We start from the raw sequence: 19,203 nt of genomic DNA, 5'->3' as shown, positions 1-19,203 counted from the left end.
TCGCGGCAAGGGATCTCTCTGCCGCTATAAGTATAGCGGCCGCTCGCTGCCTGTCCGATCACCGGCAGGAGGGTGCCGAACTGCTCCTGCTGGAACACCCCCCCCCCCCCAAACTCGTAATCGCCAGCAGGAGGGTGCCCAACTCCTCCTGCCGGAACCCCCCCTAACTCATAATCGCCGGCAGGAGGGTGCCCAACTCCTCCTGCCGGAAAGCTGGACCCCCTCCAGACCCCCCATGCTAACGACCTCCCCCCCAACTAACCTCCCTCCCCCCAACTAACCTTTAAATTTTGGTCGGCTGGACGGGTCTTGCTGCCATCCAGCCGACAGGCCCGCCTTGTCGAAATGAGACGGGCCCGCCCCTGCCCGGCCCATCCCTGCTAAGCCTAAGGCCTGATTGGCCCAGGCTCTAGAAGCCTGGACCAATCAGGCCTTAGGCATAGCGGGTCCGCCCATCCCCACTAATCCTAAGGCCTGATTGGCCTAGGTGCCTAGGTGTTCTATATGTTTAACTAATTCTAAGTTGACCAGACCTTCCATTATTTTACAGAACAAAGGTATACTTGCAATGGGTCTGTAATTTGTTTTAATAGATATAGTTTCTTTATGATCGGAGTAACCAAAATATGATCCAACTCATTCGGAAATAGTCCATTAATCAAAGAATAACTAATCCATTTGAACAAATCTGCCTTAACATAACATAACATAGATTCTTATATACCGCAGCTACCTTGCAGTTCTGTGTGATTAAAAGTAATTGGGATCTTCTTCATAATTGTTGGAGAACCCATATCTAATAAACAGCTTGACTTAACATATTTGTTGCACAACTTAATAAATTGTTGCCAATCTGGGATGTCAAATTCATTCCAGTACATGTCAGCCCTTACACCTTCTCTCAGCCACACTGGTTGACAATGGGGAAGATCATTAGTAGATTGTAAAGTAGCCCTTAAAGTACAAATTTATTATTAAAAAATTCTGTTAATATGTCTCTACTGTTTATCGGTCTGGGAGGGGGGTTGTCTTCCCTAATGGTTTTTCACCTCTGCATGTGTGTGACATTTATCATAGCCTTCCTTTTAAAAAAGTTATTTTGTTAGTTCTTTTTTCTCTCAAAATGCCCCAGATTGGAGTTAGGATTTTGTTCTTGCCCTTAGTGTGGAGAACTTCAGCACCCACTCTAAATGTCTAATCAATCTGGGCTTAGACCATAGTCAAGCTGACTGCAAGCATTGTGGAAGGACATCTCTGCTAGCCTGGAAGGAGCACTTGACCAACTTCTACATTCACAAGAAAGAGAAGAAGAGCCTGCTTGCCTAGAAAGAGGAGAGGAGGGCATTGTCTGTGCAGAGTTTAGCTGATTCTGGACACTCTAGTAGATTCTTCTCAGCTGAAGTTGCCTCTGCCTACTGGCATAGTAACTTTAAAAGTCCAGCCGCAAAGGAGCAGCAAAGGTTTCATCCAGATTGGTACAAAACTTCTTGGAGGATTTAGGTCCAAAAGTATGAATGCCCACAAAGGTATTTTCTAAACTTCCTTCCAACATGCTGAAGCAGTTACAGGCACCTCATTTGTAACCTGTTCTAGGCTCTTTTGGGAGGACGGGCTAAATAATTGAGCAAATAAATTGCTGATATCTCTTGATGTGCTGCTTCTGAGTTCAGACTCATGCAGCCATCTCTTATGCAGTCATCTCTGTGACATCAAAGAAACTCTGCTTCTTTAGCACTCTCCAGACCAGTAGAGGTTAACTTTACGAATGGGTATATATCTAATCATGACCAGCAGGTGGAGACTGAAAACAAAACTTTGGGACAGTATATCCTAGCCCCTCCTCTCTATTTCCCTCAGTCTTCTTTCAGTCTCCAGCAGGTGTGAGTGATCTGTGCCCATCTCCCTTGGTAGGGCTGTTGGAATTTGTTTAGGGGTTTATTGTCCCTGTTTTTGGCCGGACGGAGCTTGGTCGGGCCCTGTTTGGGGGTTCGTCCGACCTCGGGGGTGTCAAACCCGGCGGGTCACGAGCGGGGTCCCTCCCCCCACTTCCTCCACCTCCCCACATTTTTTTAGAGGAGCCTCAGCAGTAAGCCTTGCCCCCTAAGTCAAGCAAGGCATATTGCTTCGAGAGCCTGTGGAGTCTGTTCTGTAAAAAAAAAAAAAAATCCTGAGGTAGTGCTGGTCTGAAGGGTTATTTCCCTTTAAGAAAACTGTATTTTACTGTATTTTTTCATGTAACCGGCACTTTTTTTTATAGCTAGGTCGCGTATGGAGCAATTGTGCCCTTCTCCGGGGGAGTAGGACACATTTGAGTCCAGCCGCGAGGCACTCGCGGCCGGCCTGAACTCGGCGGTTTGGGTCGGTGAGGTGGTGGAGCTCCGTCGGCAGCGGCTGCAGGCGCCCAGAGCTCCCCGCCGATGGTGCCTCGCGAGTCGGCAGGGAACGGTGGGGAAGCCCGGTCTTCTCCGTCCGCCCACGGAGGGATTCCCCAAACCGCCGACGGTCGGGTTTTAGAGGATTCCCTCTCAGCTGATTTTTTGACAGCTGATGCCGGCTTGCCTGCTTTAGCGGCTGAGACTATTCAGGTTTCTCAGCCGCTTCAGGCTATGGAGGGAGCTTTTTTGGCGGGAAAACCGCCATCTTCTCTGTCTGGCCCCTCCATTTTGTCTTCCACCTCAGGTGACCTTCCCCCTGTTTTGACTATGCAGGGGCAAGGTTCTGCTGGGTCCCCTGCTGTGGCAGGGAGTCCCTTGGGACCCTCGGGGGTTTTTTTCTCCTGAATTTTTCTTTTCTTTATGCAGAGCCTATTTTCAGGCGGCTGGGGGTCCCGGTTGCGCCCAGGGGGTTTCGGGGGGTGGGTTTTCCTCCGCGCTCCCTGCGGCTTTGCCTCTCTCGTCTGGCGTGACGTCCCCTCCGCCGCCTCCCTTGTCCAAGCGTCCGCGGGTGTCGTGGGACGAGAATTTGTGGTCGGAGGAACGGGTCGGTCTGGAGGAGGACCTGGACCCTTCTGAGGAGTTCCAGGACTCTCTGGAGGGGACGGAAGCTGGCGGCGGGTTGTCGGATTTCCCGTTCTCCAGTGACGAGGCGTCCGTGGTGCGCCTTTTTCAGAAAGATGAGCTGCCTGACCTTATTCAGCAGGTTTCTTCGGTTTTGCGTTTTGAGGACGCGCCGCCGGAGACTCCGCGTGTGGGGGACCCCCTGTTACGGGGGATCCGTTCCGTTTCCCGCTCTTTTCCTATGCATCAGGATATTCGGGATATTATTCTGGAGCAGTGGAAAACGCCGGAGACGCCGTTTCGGCTGGCGCGCAGCATGGCTCGCCTGTATCCCATTCCTGAAGGGGATCGGGCTACGTTAGCTTCGCCAGTCGTGGATGCGGTGGTCTCGGCAATTTCCAAGCGGCATACCGTGCCTGTTGAGGGCGGTTCTGCCTTGCGGGACTCTGAGGAGCGCAAATTGGAGAGCATCCTTAAGCAAAATTTTCAGGTCTCTGCCTTTGGGGTCCAGGCGGCTATTTGTGGGGGACTGGTCGCTCGCGCCGTGTTTCGGTGGGCGGAGCGGGTCTTGGATCGAGAGTCTGACGACTGGTCTCTGGTGGATCAGGAGGTAGCGAAGATTGAGATGGCGGCCTCATTCCTCTCAGATGCTCTATAGGACTTGGTGCGGATCTCGGCTAAGTCTATGGCTTTTGGCGTGGCCGCAAGGCGTGTGTTGTGGCTGCGCGCTTGGGCGGCGGATGCTGCGTCCAAAGCTAAGCTTACTAAATTTCCCTTTCGGGGGTCGTTTTTGTTTGGAGAGGACTTGGATAAGTTGGTTCAGACTCTGTCGGACTCGAAAGTTCCCCGTCTGCCGGAGGACCGTGCCCACCCGGCGTCTCGGGGGGGTGCGGCCCGGGGGCGTTTGCGGGATTTTCGCAAGTATCGCCCTGGGCGTGGGGCTGCTTCTTTCCAGTCTCCGGGATTTTCCCGGGGTCGGTTCTTCCAGCGCATGCAGCCCTTTCGGGGGGCCCGTCGGGGGGCAGGGAATCCCTCTGCCGGTTCCCCCGCTTCCCGTCCTGCACAATGACGCCTTGCCGGCGCCCCCTTTGGTTCCGGTGGGGGCTCGGCTGCGCGAATTTTTCCCCAAATGGGCCGAGATCACGTCCGATCAGTGGGTCCTGGAGGTGGTGCGGGACGGTTATGCCCTGGAGTTCGCCCGCTCTCTGCCGGATTTTTTTCCTCGCTTCGCCATGTCAGACTCCGGGGAAGACGCAGGCTTTTCGCCAGACCCTTCAGCGCTTGCTAGATCTCAGGGCAGTTGTTCCGGTGCCCTCTCCAGAGTGGGGCACGGGCAGGTACTCCATTTACTTTGTGGTGCCCAAGAAGGAGGGGACTTTTCGGCCCATCCTCGATTTGAAAGGGGTCAACAGGGCTCTCAAGATTCCCTCTTTCCGTATGGAAACTCTGCGGTCGGTCATTCTGGCGGTTCAGCCGGGGGAGTTTCTCACTACTCTCGATCTGACGGAGGCCTACTTGCATGTTCCCATTCGGGCCTCTCATCAGCGTTTCCTGCGCTTTGCGATCTTGGGTCGGCACTATCAATTCTGTGCGCTTCCCTTTGGGCTGGCCACGGCTCCTCGGACGTTCACCAAGGTGATGGTGGTCGTCGCGGCAGCCTTGCGGTCGGAGGGCATCCTGGTACACCCCTACCTGGACGACTGGTTAATTCGGGCAAAGTCGTTGCAGGAAAGCTCCCGGGTTACTGCTCGGGTGGTGGAGTTTCTCCAGTCGCTGGGCTGGGTGGTCAACCTTTCCAAGAGTCGGTTGGTCCCGGCTCAGCGTCTGGAGTACCTAGGGGTGCTGTTCGACACCTCCTTGGGGAGGGTCTTCCTCCCAGAGGGCCGGGTGAGCAAATTGCAATCTCAGATTCGCCTGCTTTTGGCGTCCCGGTGTCCTTGGGCGCAAAATTTCCTCCAGGTCTTGGGGTCGATGGCGGCGTCCCTGGACGTGGTGAGGTGGGCGCGGGCCCACATGCGTCCTCTCCAGTATGCTCTGCTCCGGAGGTGGTCTCCCCAGAGGCACGGGATGGATGTTCCGGTTCCCCTGCGAGGCTTGGCGCGCTGCAGTCTGCGTTGGCGGCTCCAGACCCCTCACCTGGTTCAGGGGGTGGGTCTGGATCTCCCGCAGTGGACGGTGCTCCTGACGGATGCGAGTCTCCTGGGTTGGGGGGCTCAGTGTTTGGGTCACTCAGCTCAGGGCACCTGGTCCGCGGAGGAGGCCGCCTGGTCGATCAACGTGTTGGAGACCAGAGCGGTCCGTCTGGCGCTGTTGGCTTTCCACTCCCTGTTGCTGGGCAAGTCGGTCAGAGTGCTGTCGGACTATGCCACGGCGGTGGCTTATGTCAATCGTCAGGGGGGCACCAAGAGCACTCAGGTGGCGCAGGAGGCGGCTCTGCTCATGGTTTGGGCGGAGTCCCATCTGCTGGACCTCTCGGCCTCTCATATAGCCGGAGTAGAAAATGTTCAGGCAGACTTCCTCAGTCGTCACTTCCTAGATCCAGGAGAGTGGTGTCTCGGCGCCGAGGCGTTTCAGTTGATAGTGCAGGCTTGGGGGCAGCCCCTGATGGACCTGATGGCCACGGGTGGCAACGCCAAAGTGCCCCGCTTCTTCAGTCGTCGCAGGGACGGTCTGGCCGAGGGTCTGGATGCTCTGGTCCAGCAGTGGCCAACGGAGGGGCTGTTGTATGTGTTCCCTCCTTGGCCGCTGGTGGGCAGAGTGCTTCTTCGCATTGTTCACCATCCGGGTTTGGTGGTGCTGGTGGCGCCGGATTGGCCTCGCCGTCCGTGGTATGCGGATCTGGTGAGGCACCTGGTAGCGGATCCTCTTCCTCTGCCTCTCTCGGACGACCTTCTGATGCAGGGTCCCATTCCCATGTTCGACCCGTCTCCCTTCTGTCTTACGGCGTGGCTCTTGAAAGGGGTCGCCTTAGCAAGAAGGGATATTCAGACAAGGTGATCTCTACTCTGTTGGGGTCCCGGAGGCTTTCTACCTCTCGGGCTTATGTGCGGGTTTGGCGTCTCTTTGAGGAATGGTGTCGGGCGCGGGGAGTGACCTCTTTTCGCGCTTCTCTGCCTCACATTCTAGAGTTCTTGCAGGATGGCCTGGATAGAGGCCTGGCTTGGTCTTCTCTCCGGGTTCATCTTGCGGCCCTGTCGGCCTTTCGAGGGTTGGTGTCAGGTCAGCGTTTTATCGGCTCTTCCTGATGTGATTCGGTTTTTGCGGGCGGCCAAGTTGCTTAGGCCTCCCCTACGGCCCTCGGTTCCCTCTTGGGATCTTAATCTGGTTCTCTCTGTTTTGGTGCGTCCGCCTTTCGAGCCCTTGGACGTCTGTTCTTTGAAGGACCTTACTTTGAAGGCGGTCTTTTTGGTGGCCATTACTTCTGCTAGGCGTGTTTCTGAGCTGCAGGCTTTCTCTTGTAGGGTTCCCTTCTTGGAGTTTTCTAGGGAGCGGGTCGTCTTGCGGCCTGTTCCTTCCTTTCTGCCGAAGGTTGTTTCTCCTTTTCATGTCAATCAATCGGTGGTTCTCCCGGTCTTGGGTGGTCGGGAGGGCTCTTCTGAGCAACGGCAGCTGCGCAAGTTGGATGTCGGTCGGGTCCTTCGCTCTTATGTGCAGCGGACCCAGGAATTCCGGAAGTCCGATCATCTCTTTGTCCTCCTGGCGGGTCCTCGTCGGGGAGCTGGCGCTTCTAAGGCTATTATTGCGCGCTGGATCAAGGAGACGATTGCTTCCGCTTATCTTCTTAAACAGCAGCCTATTCCGGAGTTTCTCAAGGCTCATTCCACTCGGGGTCAGGCGGCTTCTTGGGCTGAGTCGTCGCTCGTGCCTCCAGTGGATATTTGTAAGGCTGCGGTTTGGTCCTCCTTACATTCCTTTGTTCGTCATTATCGGGTTGATGTGCAGGCGCGTCGGGACGCGGTGTTCGGTGAGCGTGTACTGGTATCGGCCCTTCTGGGGTCCCGCCCGTGAGAGGGACTGCTTTGGTACGTCCCATTCGTAAAGTTAACCTCTACTGGTCTGGAGAGTGCTAAAGAAGGAGAAATTAGGTTCTTACCTGCTAATTTACTTTCTTTTAGCTTCTCCAGACCAGTAGAGGTCCCCACCCTGTCTGTTGTTGTTGTTGTTGGGGCTGTTGCGCGGGCAGTTTTTGGTTTTTGCTGCGGGTTCTAGTATTTTTCTAGGGCCGGGGAGAATTGAAGAACAGCGGCTGTGGCTCGGCTGGCTTAGCTGGCGAGCTGTGGGGACATTCTTCCTTCGGGAATTTCTCCTCTGCATTTTCCAACAGCATTTTGGGTATGTTATTTGTTACTCCTTTCGGAGTATTGTTTTTTCTCTCTGTTTTTTTCCAGATCTTGGTTCTGCTTGGCTATTCGGCAGACTGAGGGAAATAGAGAGGAGGGGCTAGGATATACTGTCCCAAAGTTTTGTTTTCAGTCTCCACCTGCTGGTCATGATTAGATATATACCCATTCGTAAAGTTAACCTCTACTGGTCTGGAGAAGCTAAAAGAAAGTAAATTAGCAGGTAAGAACCTAATTTCTCCTTAGGCAGCACTGGCCATTCTCTTCATCTGTTAGTGCAGTCATCGCAATGCTCCCTCAGCACAGATACTCCAGTGCAGCGGGACAGAGCAAGCAGATCATGAGCAGACTGTCAGCATAAGTTTAATTTCATACCCATAAAGTAAGGTGTAGCACAAATGTCCTTTTGCTTCCCAGTTAAAACACCTGTGCATTTGGTTGACCATACAGCCTCAGATAATATCAGCTTTAGTACTAGCTTCAGCAGCTGATGAGCCTTCTCCATCTATACTGCTGCCTCTTCTAGGGCAACCTCATTCTTTCCTACAAATTATATTTTACAACAGTGTTTCTTTTACATAAACACAGAAGTCTGTTCATTAGATGATCAATCCATCTCTGTGACATCAAAGAGACTCTGTTCAGGCCTCCTTATCAATGCTTCTGTGCAAAACAAAAAAACAAAGAAAAAAAAAGACTCAGAAGTACCAGCTCAAATTCAGTCTAAGCAGCATTAGTCTTTTTGACTCTTTTCTAGAGAGCATTGCCACCATTCACCTGACTCTGCCTCCCAATCTTCCTGTTGGAGGCAGACAACTCTTTTACACCAATGTTGGACTCTTATCATAACAGACCAGTGGGTGCTTCGAGCCATCTCTCAGGGCTGTGGCTTTCTTTGGATCCACAAACCTCCAAACCTCCCCTCCCCAAGAGAGTCTCTTTTGTACTCCCTCCAGAAATCCCTCCTTCATCAAGAAAACTCAGCCCTTCTCTAGCAGAATGCAGTAGAGCCTGTTCCTCTGCAGGAGAGAGGCTGAAGTTTCTACTCAAAGTATTTCCTGATACCAAAAAAGACTGGAGGCCTTTGTCCCATTTTAGACCTTTGAGGTTTAACAAATACTTGATGAAGGAAAAATTTTGAATGGTTTGTCTGGGAACCCTCCTACCCCTAGTAGAAAAGGGTGACTGGCTTTGCTCTCTGGATCTAAAAGCCATGTATACTCACATTTCAATCCTGCCTGTGCACAGGAAGCATCTACGCTTCCACATAGGATCTCATCATTTCCAATACAAAGTCTTGCCCTTTGGACTGGCATCGGACCCTCAAATCTTCATGAAATGCCTGGTGGTAGTGGTGACAACCCTTTCCACATGGGGATTTCATGCATTTCTCTACTTAGATGACTGGTTGATCAAGGCATCATCCATTGCAGGACACTCAGATTTCCATCAGCTCAACAGTTCGTCTCAAGCTTCTTGGGTTTGCTGCAGCCATCTCAAACCTTAGAGTTCATAGGTGCACTCTTGAATATCATTCAAGGTCTAGCTTATCTACCTGATCAGAGGACCAACAATCTCACTCAGCTGTGTCATACGATTTCCACCCTCAACTGCACATCTGCACACCAGATGTTATGCCTTCTTGGTTACATGGCATCAACAGTTCATATGACATTATTTGCACGCTTTCACTTCAGGATCCCACAGTGGACTTTATCAACTTAGTAGTCCCAAGCCACAAGATCCCTCTCTGCTCCAAGATGCCCCACCATTTAACTCAGAATCTGCCTTTCCAACCTGTTGGGTTTTGCCAAGCTCATGTTTATTCAATAATAAGCCTCTTCCAGAAACCTGATCCTGGCAGCTTGGAAATCCCACATGTGAGAATAATATGCCTGCTTGTCCTCAGAGAAAGCAAAGATACTTAACCTGTAGCAGGTGTTCTCTGAGGGCAGCAAGCATACATTTTTACACCCACCCCCACCTTCCCTAGTTGGCTTCCTAGCTTTTTTACTGAACTGTCAGTCTTGCTTGCTGATGTTTGGCATGAAGGCACCTGCATGTACAAGGTGTGGGCATTGCCTAAAGATTTAAAGTGACAGTGCTCTTGAAGGTGTCTGTAATGGGTTCCGTGGATGATGTCACCCACATGCCTGTTTATCTCGGAGGACACCTGCTACAGGTTAATCAAGTGACTTTAGTGATTAGCATTCCTTATTCCAGTTCAGTTGCAATCAAATTGATATTTCTCTAACCAGCAATAGGAAACCCTTATAAAAATCAGAGCTATTACAGCTACTGCATTGGAAGTCTGCTTTATTGGGTTCCATATGCAAATTAGTGACTTTGTTCTTACTCCATACTTTCACTTCACAGTTCTGCTTAGTCCAGCTCACAATCAGAGTGATTGAGTTGGTGAGTTTGCATGCAAATGATTTGCACGACTGTGCAAATCATTTTCATGCAAACTTGATAGTGAATCAATCGCTGTTTGAAAATTGGCCAGAGAATCAGCCAACAGCGATTGAGTTGCTATCTTTAGTTAATCTGGGCCTAAGAGACTGAGGAGATCACTGCGCATAAGAAAGGCTACACATGCTGAGAACTTTACACTAGTTCTCAGCTATTGTGGAGGTTTTTCATCCTGGTGCTATTGAATGACATCACCTATTGTTATGGAAAATACCTGTTACAAGTAGGAAAGAGTGCTTGCACTAGTATTCTGTTTATATAGATAATTTCCACTAATTCATTATATGTTCATAGGTAAATGATAGCGTATATGAGATTCCAAACTTCTCACCATCAATTAAAGGCATTCTATGGGAAAATTATCCATTGGATAAAGGTGTCTTCTGTGCTTTTGATGACGATAAAGTATACACTTATGTTTTCCACAAGGATACTATACAAGGTACTGTAAAATTCAGTCTTATAGATATATTTCTATATTGTTTTGTTTTACTAAAGTATGTGAACCTGAACACAGCACTTTGTTGTTGGAACAGAAGAGATAAAACTAGATCTCCATTTTTAAACTGATTTTATCTACAACTAAAGATAAATAGCCTATGTGGTGTATATTTATTTTGTTTTACTTGGCACATGTAATTTTGACTATCTGATATACAATGGAAGTTTATTTGAGAACTAATATCTTTTATAGTTACAATGAAATATGTGCAGAAATGCCACAGTTCTGTTCAATATTTTTTTAATTTCTGATACAAATTCCTTAAGAATGCATGAATAGCAGAATTCAAATGAATGCAAAATATTTGATCAAAGAATGTTGACCCTGTTAGACATATGTATTACCCTATAATTTACATTATTCGTTAAGGGAATTTTGCCACTGTGACTTTCAAAGGCTTTCACACATTCTGGCCCTGATTCTGCAAAGTGCGTCCCAATTTTAGGCAGCTATTGGCATCCTAGAGCTGTCTAATCAGCCATCGGGATGCACGTTTAAAAAAAAAATGCTCCCCAGGCAGGCCGCCTATATCGAAGGTGCCTAGGGATGCCTGAAAGACCGCCTAAGCTCGCCTAAGGGCCTTAGGCGAACCTAGGCGGCCCTACACGTCTCCCTAGTAGAGGAAGAGGGGCTTACAATGTAGGCCAGCAAAATTCTGGCCTACACTGTAAGTAGACGCGGCTGCTATACTTATCGCGGTAAGGAATCTCCCTGCCGCGATAAGTATAGCGGCCACAGCCGCCTGTCTGATCGCTGGCAGGAGGGTGCACAACCTCTCCTGCCAGAACGCCGCCCCCCCTGACACTCCCGATAGCCGGCAGGAGGGTGCCCAACTCCTGCTGCCAGAATGCTGCCCCCCTCCGAAACTCCCAATCGCCGGCATAGTGGGTCCGCCCATCCCCACTAACCCTAAGGCCTGATTGGCCCAGGTCCCTAGAGCCTGGGCCAATCAAGCCTTAGGCTTAGTGGGGATGGGCAGACCCGCTATGCCTAAGGCCTGATTGGTCCAGGCTTCTAGAGCCTGGGCCAATCAGGCCTTAGGCTTAGCAGGGATGGGCCTGGAAGGGGCGGGCCCGCCTCATTTCGATGAGGCGGTCTTGCCGGCTGGACGGCAGCAAGACCTGGCCGGCCGGCCAACAATTTAGAGGTTAGTTGGGGGGAGGTTAGTTGGGGTCATCGGGGGGGGGGTTGTAGTGTGGGGGGCATTAGCGTGGGGCGTCTGGAGGGGGTGCGGCTTTCCGGTGACGGGACAATCGCGCGCCAGACACCAGCGCACCGACAATTCAGCACAAGACACCAGCGCGCCGCGGGAAAACTTAGTTTTAAAGTGCTCCGACGGGGGTGGGTGGGGGGGAACCCCCTCACTTTACTGCATACTGTTCGTGTTGCCGTGGGGGGGATGTGGAGGGGGCGCAGCCCCCCCCCCCCCCCATTATAGAGAAAATGGAACTTTTCCCAAAAAAAAATCGGAAAAAGTTCAGTTTTCTTTATAATGGAGGGTTCCAACCCCCCAAACTCCCCCCAACAGCAGCACAAACACTAGGCAGTAAAGTGGGGGGGGGGGGGTTCCCCACTCACACATCGCTTCAGAGCTCTTTAAAACTAAGTTTTCCTGAGGCGTGCTGTTGTCTTGCGCTGAATTATCTGCCCTCTTGTCAGCGCGCAACTGATTATGAACTGGCTTTCTGGCAGGAGGGGTTGGGCACCCTCCTGCCGGCGTTTCAAGGGGGTGCAACATTCCGACAGGAGGGGTTGGCCACCCTCCTGCCGGCGATCAGACAGGTGGCCGCTATACTTATCGCGGCAGGGAGATTCCTTGCCGCGATAAGTGTAGTGGCCACGTCTACTCTAACCCGATTCTCTAACTAGCGTCTGTAACATGGACGCCGGTTACATAATTGGGCCTCTGTGTCTGTGGAACAGACTTTTGGGAAGCAAAATCTCTGCTCAAGGAAAACATTCTTAATAAGGCTATATTACCATGTAGTAAATCTGTTCAGGAACAATATTTCTTTGTCCTAATAAATACAAAAAATATTAGGTGATGTCAGAAGCCATATACTTATAGTCTCCTGCTGTCATCTGTAGGATCCAAGGTGATATTATCTGGAGGTACAAAGCTTCCCTTTTCCCATAAACCATTGCTGTTGTATAATGGAGAACTAACATGTCAGACACAGAGTGGAAAAACAAACAGCATCTACTTGGGCACTCACTGTTTCCTCAGCAGATTAAAAGACTGTGTACCCTATGAGCTGAAACAAATACTAACACAGACTTTAATGCTAAAGAGGTAAGTCTGAATGTCTTTTCCTTTGTTTAATTTGGTGCCTGATTATAGCATAGTGTGTTCCGAAGAGCAAATATACAATTGGAATGCAATTAATCTTGATCTTTCTCTTAGTCACTTAAGGGTTAAAGAGTTATTTTATTAGTGATTTTGAGCTTTTTAGAACAGGAAGTAGTTATTTATAAAAATTTCCCATTCTATACATGCATAAAAATTAGTTCTTAAAAAACATACAGATCAACATGTCTTTTACACACTGGCCTCAACAAATTATCACTGAATCTAGGAGCCAGCTATCTCTTTTGTTTCATCTCCATCCCACACTCAGGACAAGATTCTCAAAAGTTTTACGCCGTTGCTAAACTGTTTTCCAGCAGTTTAGCCTGTACACAGTTTAGCGGTGGATTATCAAAAGAGATTATCTCCATCTTTAGCAAGGTTTCTAGCAGTCTCCGACACTGACGTGCAAATGGGCTCTTCAACTTTGAAATGAGCTCTCTGGTGGATTCTTAAAAAGTGCCGAGTCATTTTCAAAAAGCGGCATCGGCTTTTGGCAACAAAAATAAGCGACTGGTCCAGGGGTGCTGGACAGTGTCAGAGGCTGCTAGAAAGCCCTGTGTTGTGATAGAGAATGACACGGTGAAAAAATTGGTCCCCGTCACCGCCCCGTCCCCGTCTCACCATCCCCGTCACCGCCCCGTCCCCGTCTCACCATCCCCGTCACCGCCCCGTCCCCGTCTCACCATCCTCTTCACCGCCCCGTCACCGCCACTGCCACCCCATTCACCGCCCCGTCACCGCCACTGCAATCCCATTCACTTTTCTTTATTTACGTATAAAGGAAACATTCTTTAAAACTTTAAAACTTAGTTAAATATTAGTTAATAACTATACAAAAACAAAACACGCAGAGAAAAAATTAATTAATAAAAATTCTCAAAACTGACACATTTTGATCACTAAATTTAAAATAGTTATTTTTCATACAGTTTTTCAATCACTAATCTTCCACCACCCCTGGGGCTAGCAATGCAAAAACAAACACGACATGTACTTTAAATGCTGCCGTGATTAGCATAGTGACCGCGGCTACGGCTGCAAGTCTCCCCTCCCCCCAGCGATCACGGCAGGAGGGCACCCAACCCCTCCTGTAGACCCCCCCAACGGCCCTCCCGACAATCGCAGCAGAAGGGTACCCAACCCCTCCTGCCGGTCCTCCCAATGGCCTCCCCTAAGATCGCCGGCAGGAGGGTACCCAACCCCTGCTGCTGGACCCCCCCCCCAACGAACCCTCCCACCCCGGAACCCCCTTAGTCTTACTTTCCAAGTTGGACCGGACGGCTCCTCACACGTATGGCCAGCAGGCTTGCCTCCGTCCAAATGAGGCGGGCCCGCCCCTACCCTGCCCAACCCACAGGATCCTAGGGCCTGATTGGTCTAGGCACCTAAAGCCACTCCCGCTATAGGAGGGGCCTTAGGTGCTTGGGCCAATCAGGCCCTAGGATCCTGTGGGTTAGGCAGGGGAGGGGAGGGGCGGGCCCGCCTCATTTGGACGGAGGCAGGCCTGCTGGCTAGACGAGCGAGGAGCTGTCCGGTCCAACTTGGAAAGTAAGACTAAGGGGGTTCCGGGGTGGGAGGGTTCGTTGGGGGGGGGTCCAGCAGGAGGGGTTGGGTACCCTCCTGCCGGCGATCTTAGGGGAGGCAGGGGAGGGGAGGGGAGGGGCGGGCCCGCCTCATTTGGACGGAGGCAGGCCTGCTGGCCAGACGAGCGAGGAGCTGTCCGGTCCAACTTGGAAAGTAAGACTAAGGGGGTTCCGGGGTGGGAGGGTTCGTTGGGGGGGGGGTCCAGCAGGAGGGGTTGGGTACCCTCCTGCCGGCGATCTTAGGGGAGGCCATTGGGAGGACCGGCAGGAGGGGTTGGGTACCCTTCTGCTGCGATTGGCAGGAAGGGTTGATCTGACAAATGAGGAGCACGGTGAAACACAGGTAAATAGCGGTTCCTAGAAGGGGGTACATTGGCCCGCGGGGACAAACCTGTTCACCGTTTCCGCGGTCGGTGAATGGCCTTGTCCCCGTCACCGCAGCGACTGCTAGTTTTCTTCCCCGTTTTCGGCGGTGACCCGCGGCTTAAATGCGGTGGCCGCGGGTAAACCGTCACCGTGTCATTCTCTATGTTGTGATGCAGCAGGAGAGATACCCATTTTCTCTGCTGCACTAACCGCCGCAACCCGTCTACCCCCCTGCAGCAGGAGAGATGCTCGTGTTTCAACTAGGGTAGCCTTCCTCAGGGGTATGTAAAATAGAAGCCCAGAAGATGGTGCCAGATTGCTACTAATGAAAAAGGACTCTCAAAGTCTGCTATCTGACACAGTACCAAAAGGAACGCTGTGCCGATGTTGAAAAGAACGCTGCAAAATACAAAGTATTGCTGCTGAAAAAGTGACTCAGCCAGGGGATGAGTAGGACAATTGTCCAGTACAAGAATTTTTGTATCAATCTTTTTGGAGTGTTAAGTGCTTACGTGCACAGCGAACAAAGTGCTTCTTGAACCAGTTTTCAAATATAGCCCTTGTCTACCACAATCTAATTCCTATGGCCATTTTAGAAAACAATTGAAGACCTATCTTTTTTCTAAATGTTTGACTGTTTAATGAATCATCTTAATTCATGTAATATGTTTACTTTTATAACTTTTTGTAAACCGCGTTGAACTTTTGGTTACACAGTCAATAAGCACAATGTTATGTTATGCCCATTAATTTTATTGCTTTTTCCATCTCTGAAATAGATTTGTTTGTAGATTAATACCCTTTCAAGTATTTAAACGTCTGTACATATCTTCTCTACCCTTCTTTCCTCTATAGTATACATATTCAGGTATTCAAGCCTCTATTCATACATCATTCAGCACAATCCTGATATCATTTTCGTTACCTTACATCCTTAGCAAGGTATAGCCTCCAGAACTGAACATAATATTTCAAGTGGGGCCTCACCAAAGACTTGTACAAGCGCATCAACACTTCTCTTTTTCTGCTGGCGATTCCTCTTTCTTTGCAGCCCAACATCCTTCTGGCTATGGCCATCATTTTGTCACATTGTTTTGCAATCTTGAAATCCTCAGACATTATACCGAGGTCCCTCTCCCTCTCCCTGTTTGTGCATATCAGCTTCTCACCCTCAGGCACATACAGCTCCTTTGAATTTTTATTTCTAAGTGCATTACTCTGTGCTTCTTCACATTAAATTTTAACTGCCAGACAGGCCACTCTGCCAACATTCGCAGTTCTCATGTTTTCTATTCCCTCCAGATTCAGATAAGAACATAAGAATAGCCTTACTGGATCAGACCAATGGTCCTTCTAGCCCCTGATGGTGTAGAAAACATGAAGAAGGATCTAGTGAAGCTTGAGGAATGGTCTGAAATTTGGCAAATAATGAAAGGATAAAAACACAGAAACAAATTGGATCAAAACCCATGCGTGTTGATCTTTTGAATAATACAGTTAGTGAAGCATCATGTTTATGGGAAAGAAATAAAACCATATTACCATGCTTGTTTGAACTCATTTAGGTTCTCTGAGGCTTGGAATGTGTGTAAAATTTTAAATGATCCAGCTGCTTGGAATGAACTAGCCAGATCCTGCTTGCATCATATGGAGGTAGAGTTTGCAGTACGTGTATACCGCCACATTGGAAATGTCGGGATGGTGATGTCACTGGAACAAATTAAGGTAAAAGACTTCCCATCCTCAAATTGTGTTCATTATTTGAAATTAAAAAGAAGCTCAGGTTTCAATTGCAATGTATGTTATTGAAGTTTTTGAAAAATGTAATTGCATCATCTAAATTAGGATGGAACTTGGCCAATGATCAGTATTTTTATTTGCAGGGAATAGAAGACCACAATCTTATAGCTGGGCATCTTGCGATGTTTACTAATGATTTCAATTTGGCCCAGGACCTATATCTAGCCTCCACATGTCCTGTTGCTGCACTTGAGGTACTCATTGGACTGTATGGAATCTTGTCACATTTACTAAACTTGCTTTTATATATAAGAAAAATTTCTGGTTATTTAATTTTTACAAACTGAACACAGTATTTTAGGCATAGTTTGACAGCATTAATTGTGAACATTCATCAAAAACTGATACCAGCAATCCTACTAACTAGTATCAAGTCACTGTTAAAAATAAAGGCCCCTTTTTATCAAGCCACGGTAGAGCATTTTAGCACTAGCCAGCAAGGTAAATGCTCCAAAGTTCATAGGAATTGAATGAGAGCCGGAGCATTTACCTTGCCGGCAAGTGCTAAAATGCTCTACCATGGCTTGATAAAAGGGGGCCAAAATAAATAATATAGACAAATAAATGCAACCTGAAAAATATTAAACATTTTGGACCTGTGCATACAAAATCACATTTGGTATATCATTTTTAAAGAACTTAAAAACATATCTTATTGACGTTGAATCTGTGAACACATCTACCTTTGTAAGCAATTCCCTATTGCTGTTGCTGCTGCTGCTACTACTATATCATTTTTATAGTGCTACTTGACTGATGTAGCACTTTATAATAATTTATATAAGATGGTACCTGTTCAATTGAGCTTATAACCTAATCAACAAACATTACTCCTGGCAAAATTTTCAAAAAAATTGAAAATTCTGCGTATATTATTTTAAAATTCAGCAAAATTTGTTTAGTGATTTGCTTAGAATTCCCCCATCAAAAGCCCTGAAATCTCTTCTTGCTTTTTCCTTTCTCAGGCTCTAACCTTCTCAGTTGCCTCTCATTCCAACTGTAATTCTGCCTCCCTCTAAATCCCAGCATGATCTATAATTCTGTCTGCCCCTAAAGTCTTCTACTCCATTGAATGTCCCAACTTCTTATTCTGTCGCCTCACACCTCTCCTCTTCCCATCCCCCATTGCATATTCACCCTTTTACTCTCCCCTCAAACCCCTTCATGGTACACTCACCCCTTTTTTCTGTTTCTAACCCCTCCTGCTTTGGCACACATCCTTTTGCCTGTCCCAACCCCCTCCCCACACCTCTTTACTCTGTCCCTAATTTGCTCATGGCACATTCACCCCTTTATTCAGCTCTAACCCCTACCTATCCCCACCCCGTAGCACATGATTCACCCCTTTACTATACTCCCAATTCTCACATGTGGGTGACATCCACGGAGCCCCGGTAGAGACAGCTTTAAGAGTACATCGCCACTTTAATTTTTTTATTTTTTTTTTATTTTGTGATTGCCTGCACCTGACTTCTTCATTTTCCAAGGAGTGAAGAAGTTGTGTTTTTGAACTTGGTTCATTTTTTTGCACTTTGCCTTCCTGTTTCGCAAATTGGTGATTTTTTTCATAGTTTTTTGATAATTTCTCTTTTCTTTAAAAAAAAAAGAGAGAAAAGAGATTTTTTTTTTCTTTTTCCCTTGTGGGCTTTGCCCTTCAAGGTGTTCATGTTTTCTTTTCAGCCGTTGAATTTAATTTGGCTTACACAGTCTTCCCATCCATGTCTAGACCATTAACGGGCTTTAGAAAGTGTTGCAGGTGCCAAAGGCTGATTTCTATCAATGACCCACATAGTTGGTGCTTGCAGTGCCTTGGCTCCGAACACTGGGTCGAATCCTGTGCTCGGTGTTCTACCTTGCAGATGCACTGCATTAAAAGTTGAAACTTCAACAAGAAAAATTTTTCAGGACCATCATAGACATCAACAAGACCATCGACGTTGAAGGCATCGACATCAGCATCAGTATCGGGTGATCTTCCACCGTTAGGTCAGCCAGTTAAGAAGCCACAAGCTTCCCAAACAGAGTTGCAGGTCACTGTTGCATCGAGTCCCTTGATGCCGACCAAGCAGCGACGTACCATCTTGCGACTTGCCTCTCCTTCGAGGTGTGCATCCTCATTGAGGTCACCCTCTCCAAGGCAATCTGCTGCACCGTTGGTACCGGCAGATAAGCCACAGGCACCGGTGCTTTCTTTCCGTGAAAAGCTTGATGAGTTTTTCTAATGGGAGCTAGGTGATATACTGAAGCTACATGCACCAGCATTGACTCCCTTGGTACTAGCCCAGCCTGAGCATATGACCACCAGGTCCTGTGGTACCGCAACTGGCTCTCCGGTGCAACATTGACATGGATATTCATCCAGTCACCATCACTCTTAACACTTCAACATTTATCATCTCATCAAAGGTCAAGTTCTTCATCAATGGATCGATCCATTTCATCAAGGCATTGATGCTCTTCTTCATCTCAATATTCGAAGTCCAGGAAGCACCATTCTTCATCATGTACTTCTAAGAGAAAGAGAGCTTCATGTCATACCTCTTCTTTTTCTTCAGATCGATACTGGAGTCGTCGTAAGCATTGGTACGCACACCGTCAAAGCTTCTTTATGACTCTGACTTGCAATCTGATTCAGATGGGGACTTTCCTGCTTATACAGTTACAGTTAGTTTATTTGATATACCGCATTTCTTAACAATTGTAGTTGAATCAAGGCAGTTAAAGTTAAACTATGGGTACAAGATTTAAAAAAAAAAAAAAAAATCCCCAGACCGATACTGTAAACAAACTGAGA

At 48.5% G+C, this 19,203-nt stretch overlaps 1 protein-coding gene across 7 annotated transcripts in view; it reads left to right on the top strand.

Annotated features, from left to right (window-relative positions):
- WDR19 (WD repeat domain 19) overlaps window positions 1–19,203 on the top strand; it is a 435,717-nt gene that overhangs the window by 217,034 nt on the left and 199,480 nt on the right. For all 7 annotated transcript variants that reach the window (XM_033947370.1, XM_033947368.1, XM_033947367.1 and 4 more), the window contains 4 exons: window positions 10,103–10,250; window positions 12,399–12,603; window positions 16,175–16,334; window positions 16,493–16,603. In XM_033947370.1, coding sequence (XP_033803261.1) covers window positions 10,103–10,250; window positions 12,399–12,603; window positions 16,175–16,334; window positions 16,493–16,603 — 624 coding nt within the window. The remainder of the gene's footprint in view (window positions 1–10,102; window positions 10,251–12,398; window positions 12,604–16,174; window positions 16,335–16,492; window positions 16,604–19,203) is intronic.

This window comes from Geotrypetes seraphini, chromosome 1 (assembly GCF_902459505.1).
Source record: "Geotrypetes seraphini chromosome 1, aGeoSer1.1, whole genome shotgun sequence".
In the NCBI taxonomy this organism is placed as follows: domain Eukaryota; kingdom Metazoa; phylum Chordata; class Amphibia; order Gymnophiona; family Dermophiidae; genus Geotrypetes; species Geotrypetes seraphini.
This window is presented reverse-complemented; position numbering and strand designations above follow the sequence as displayed.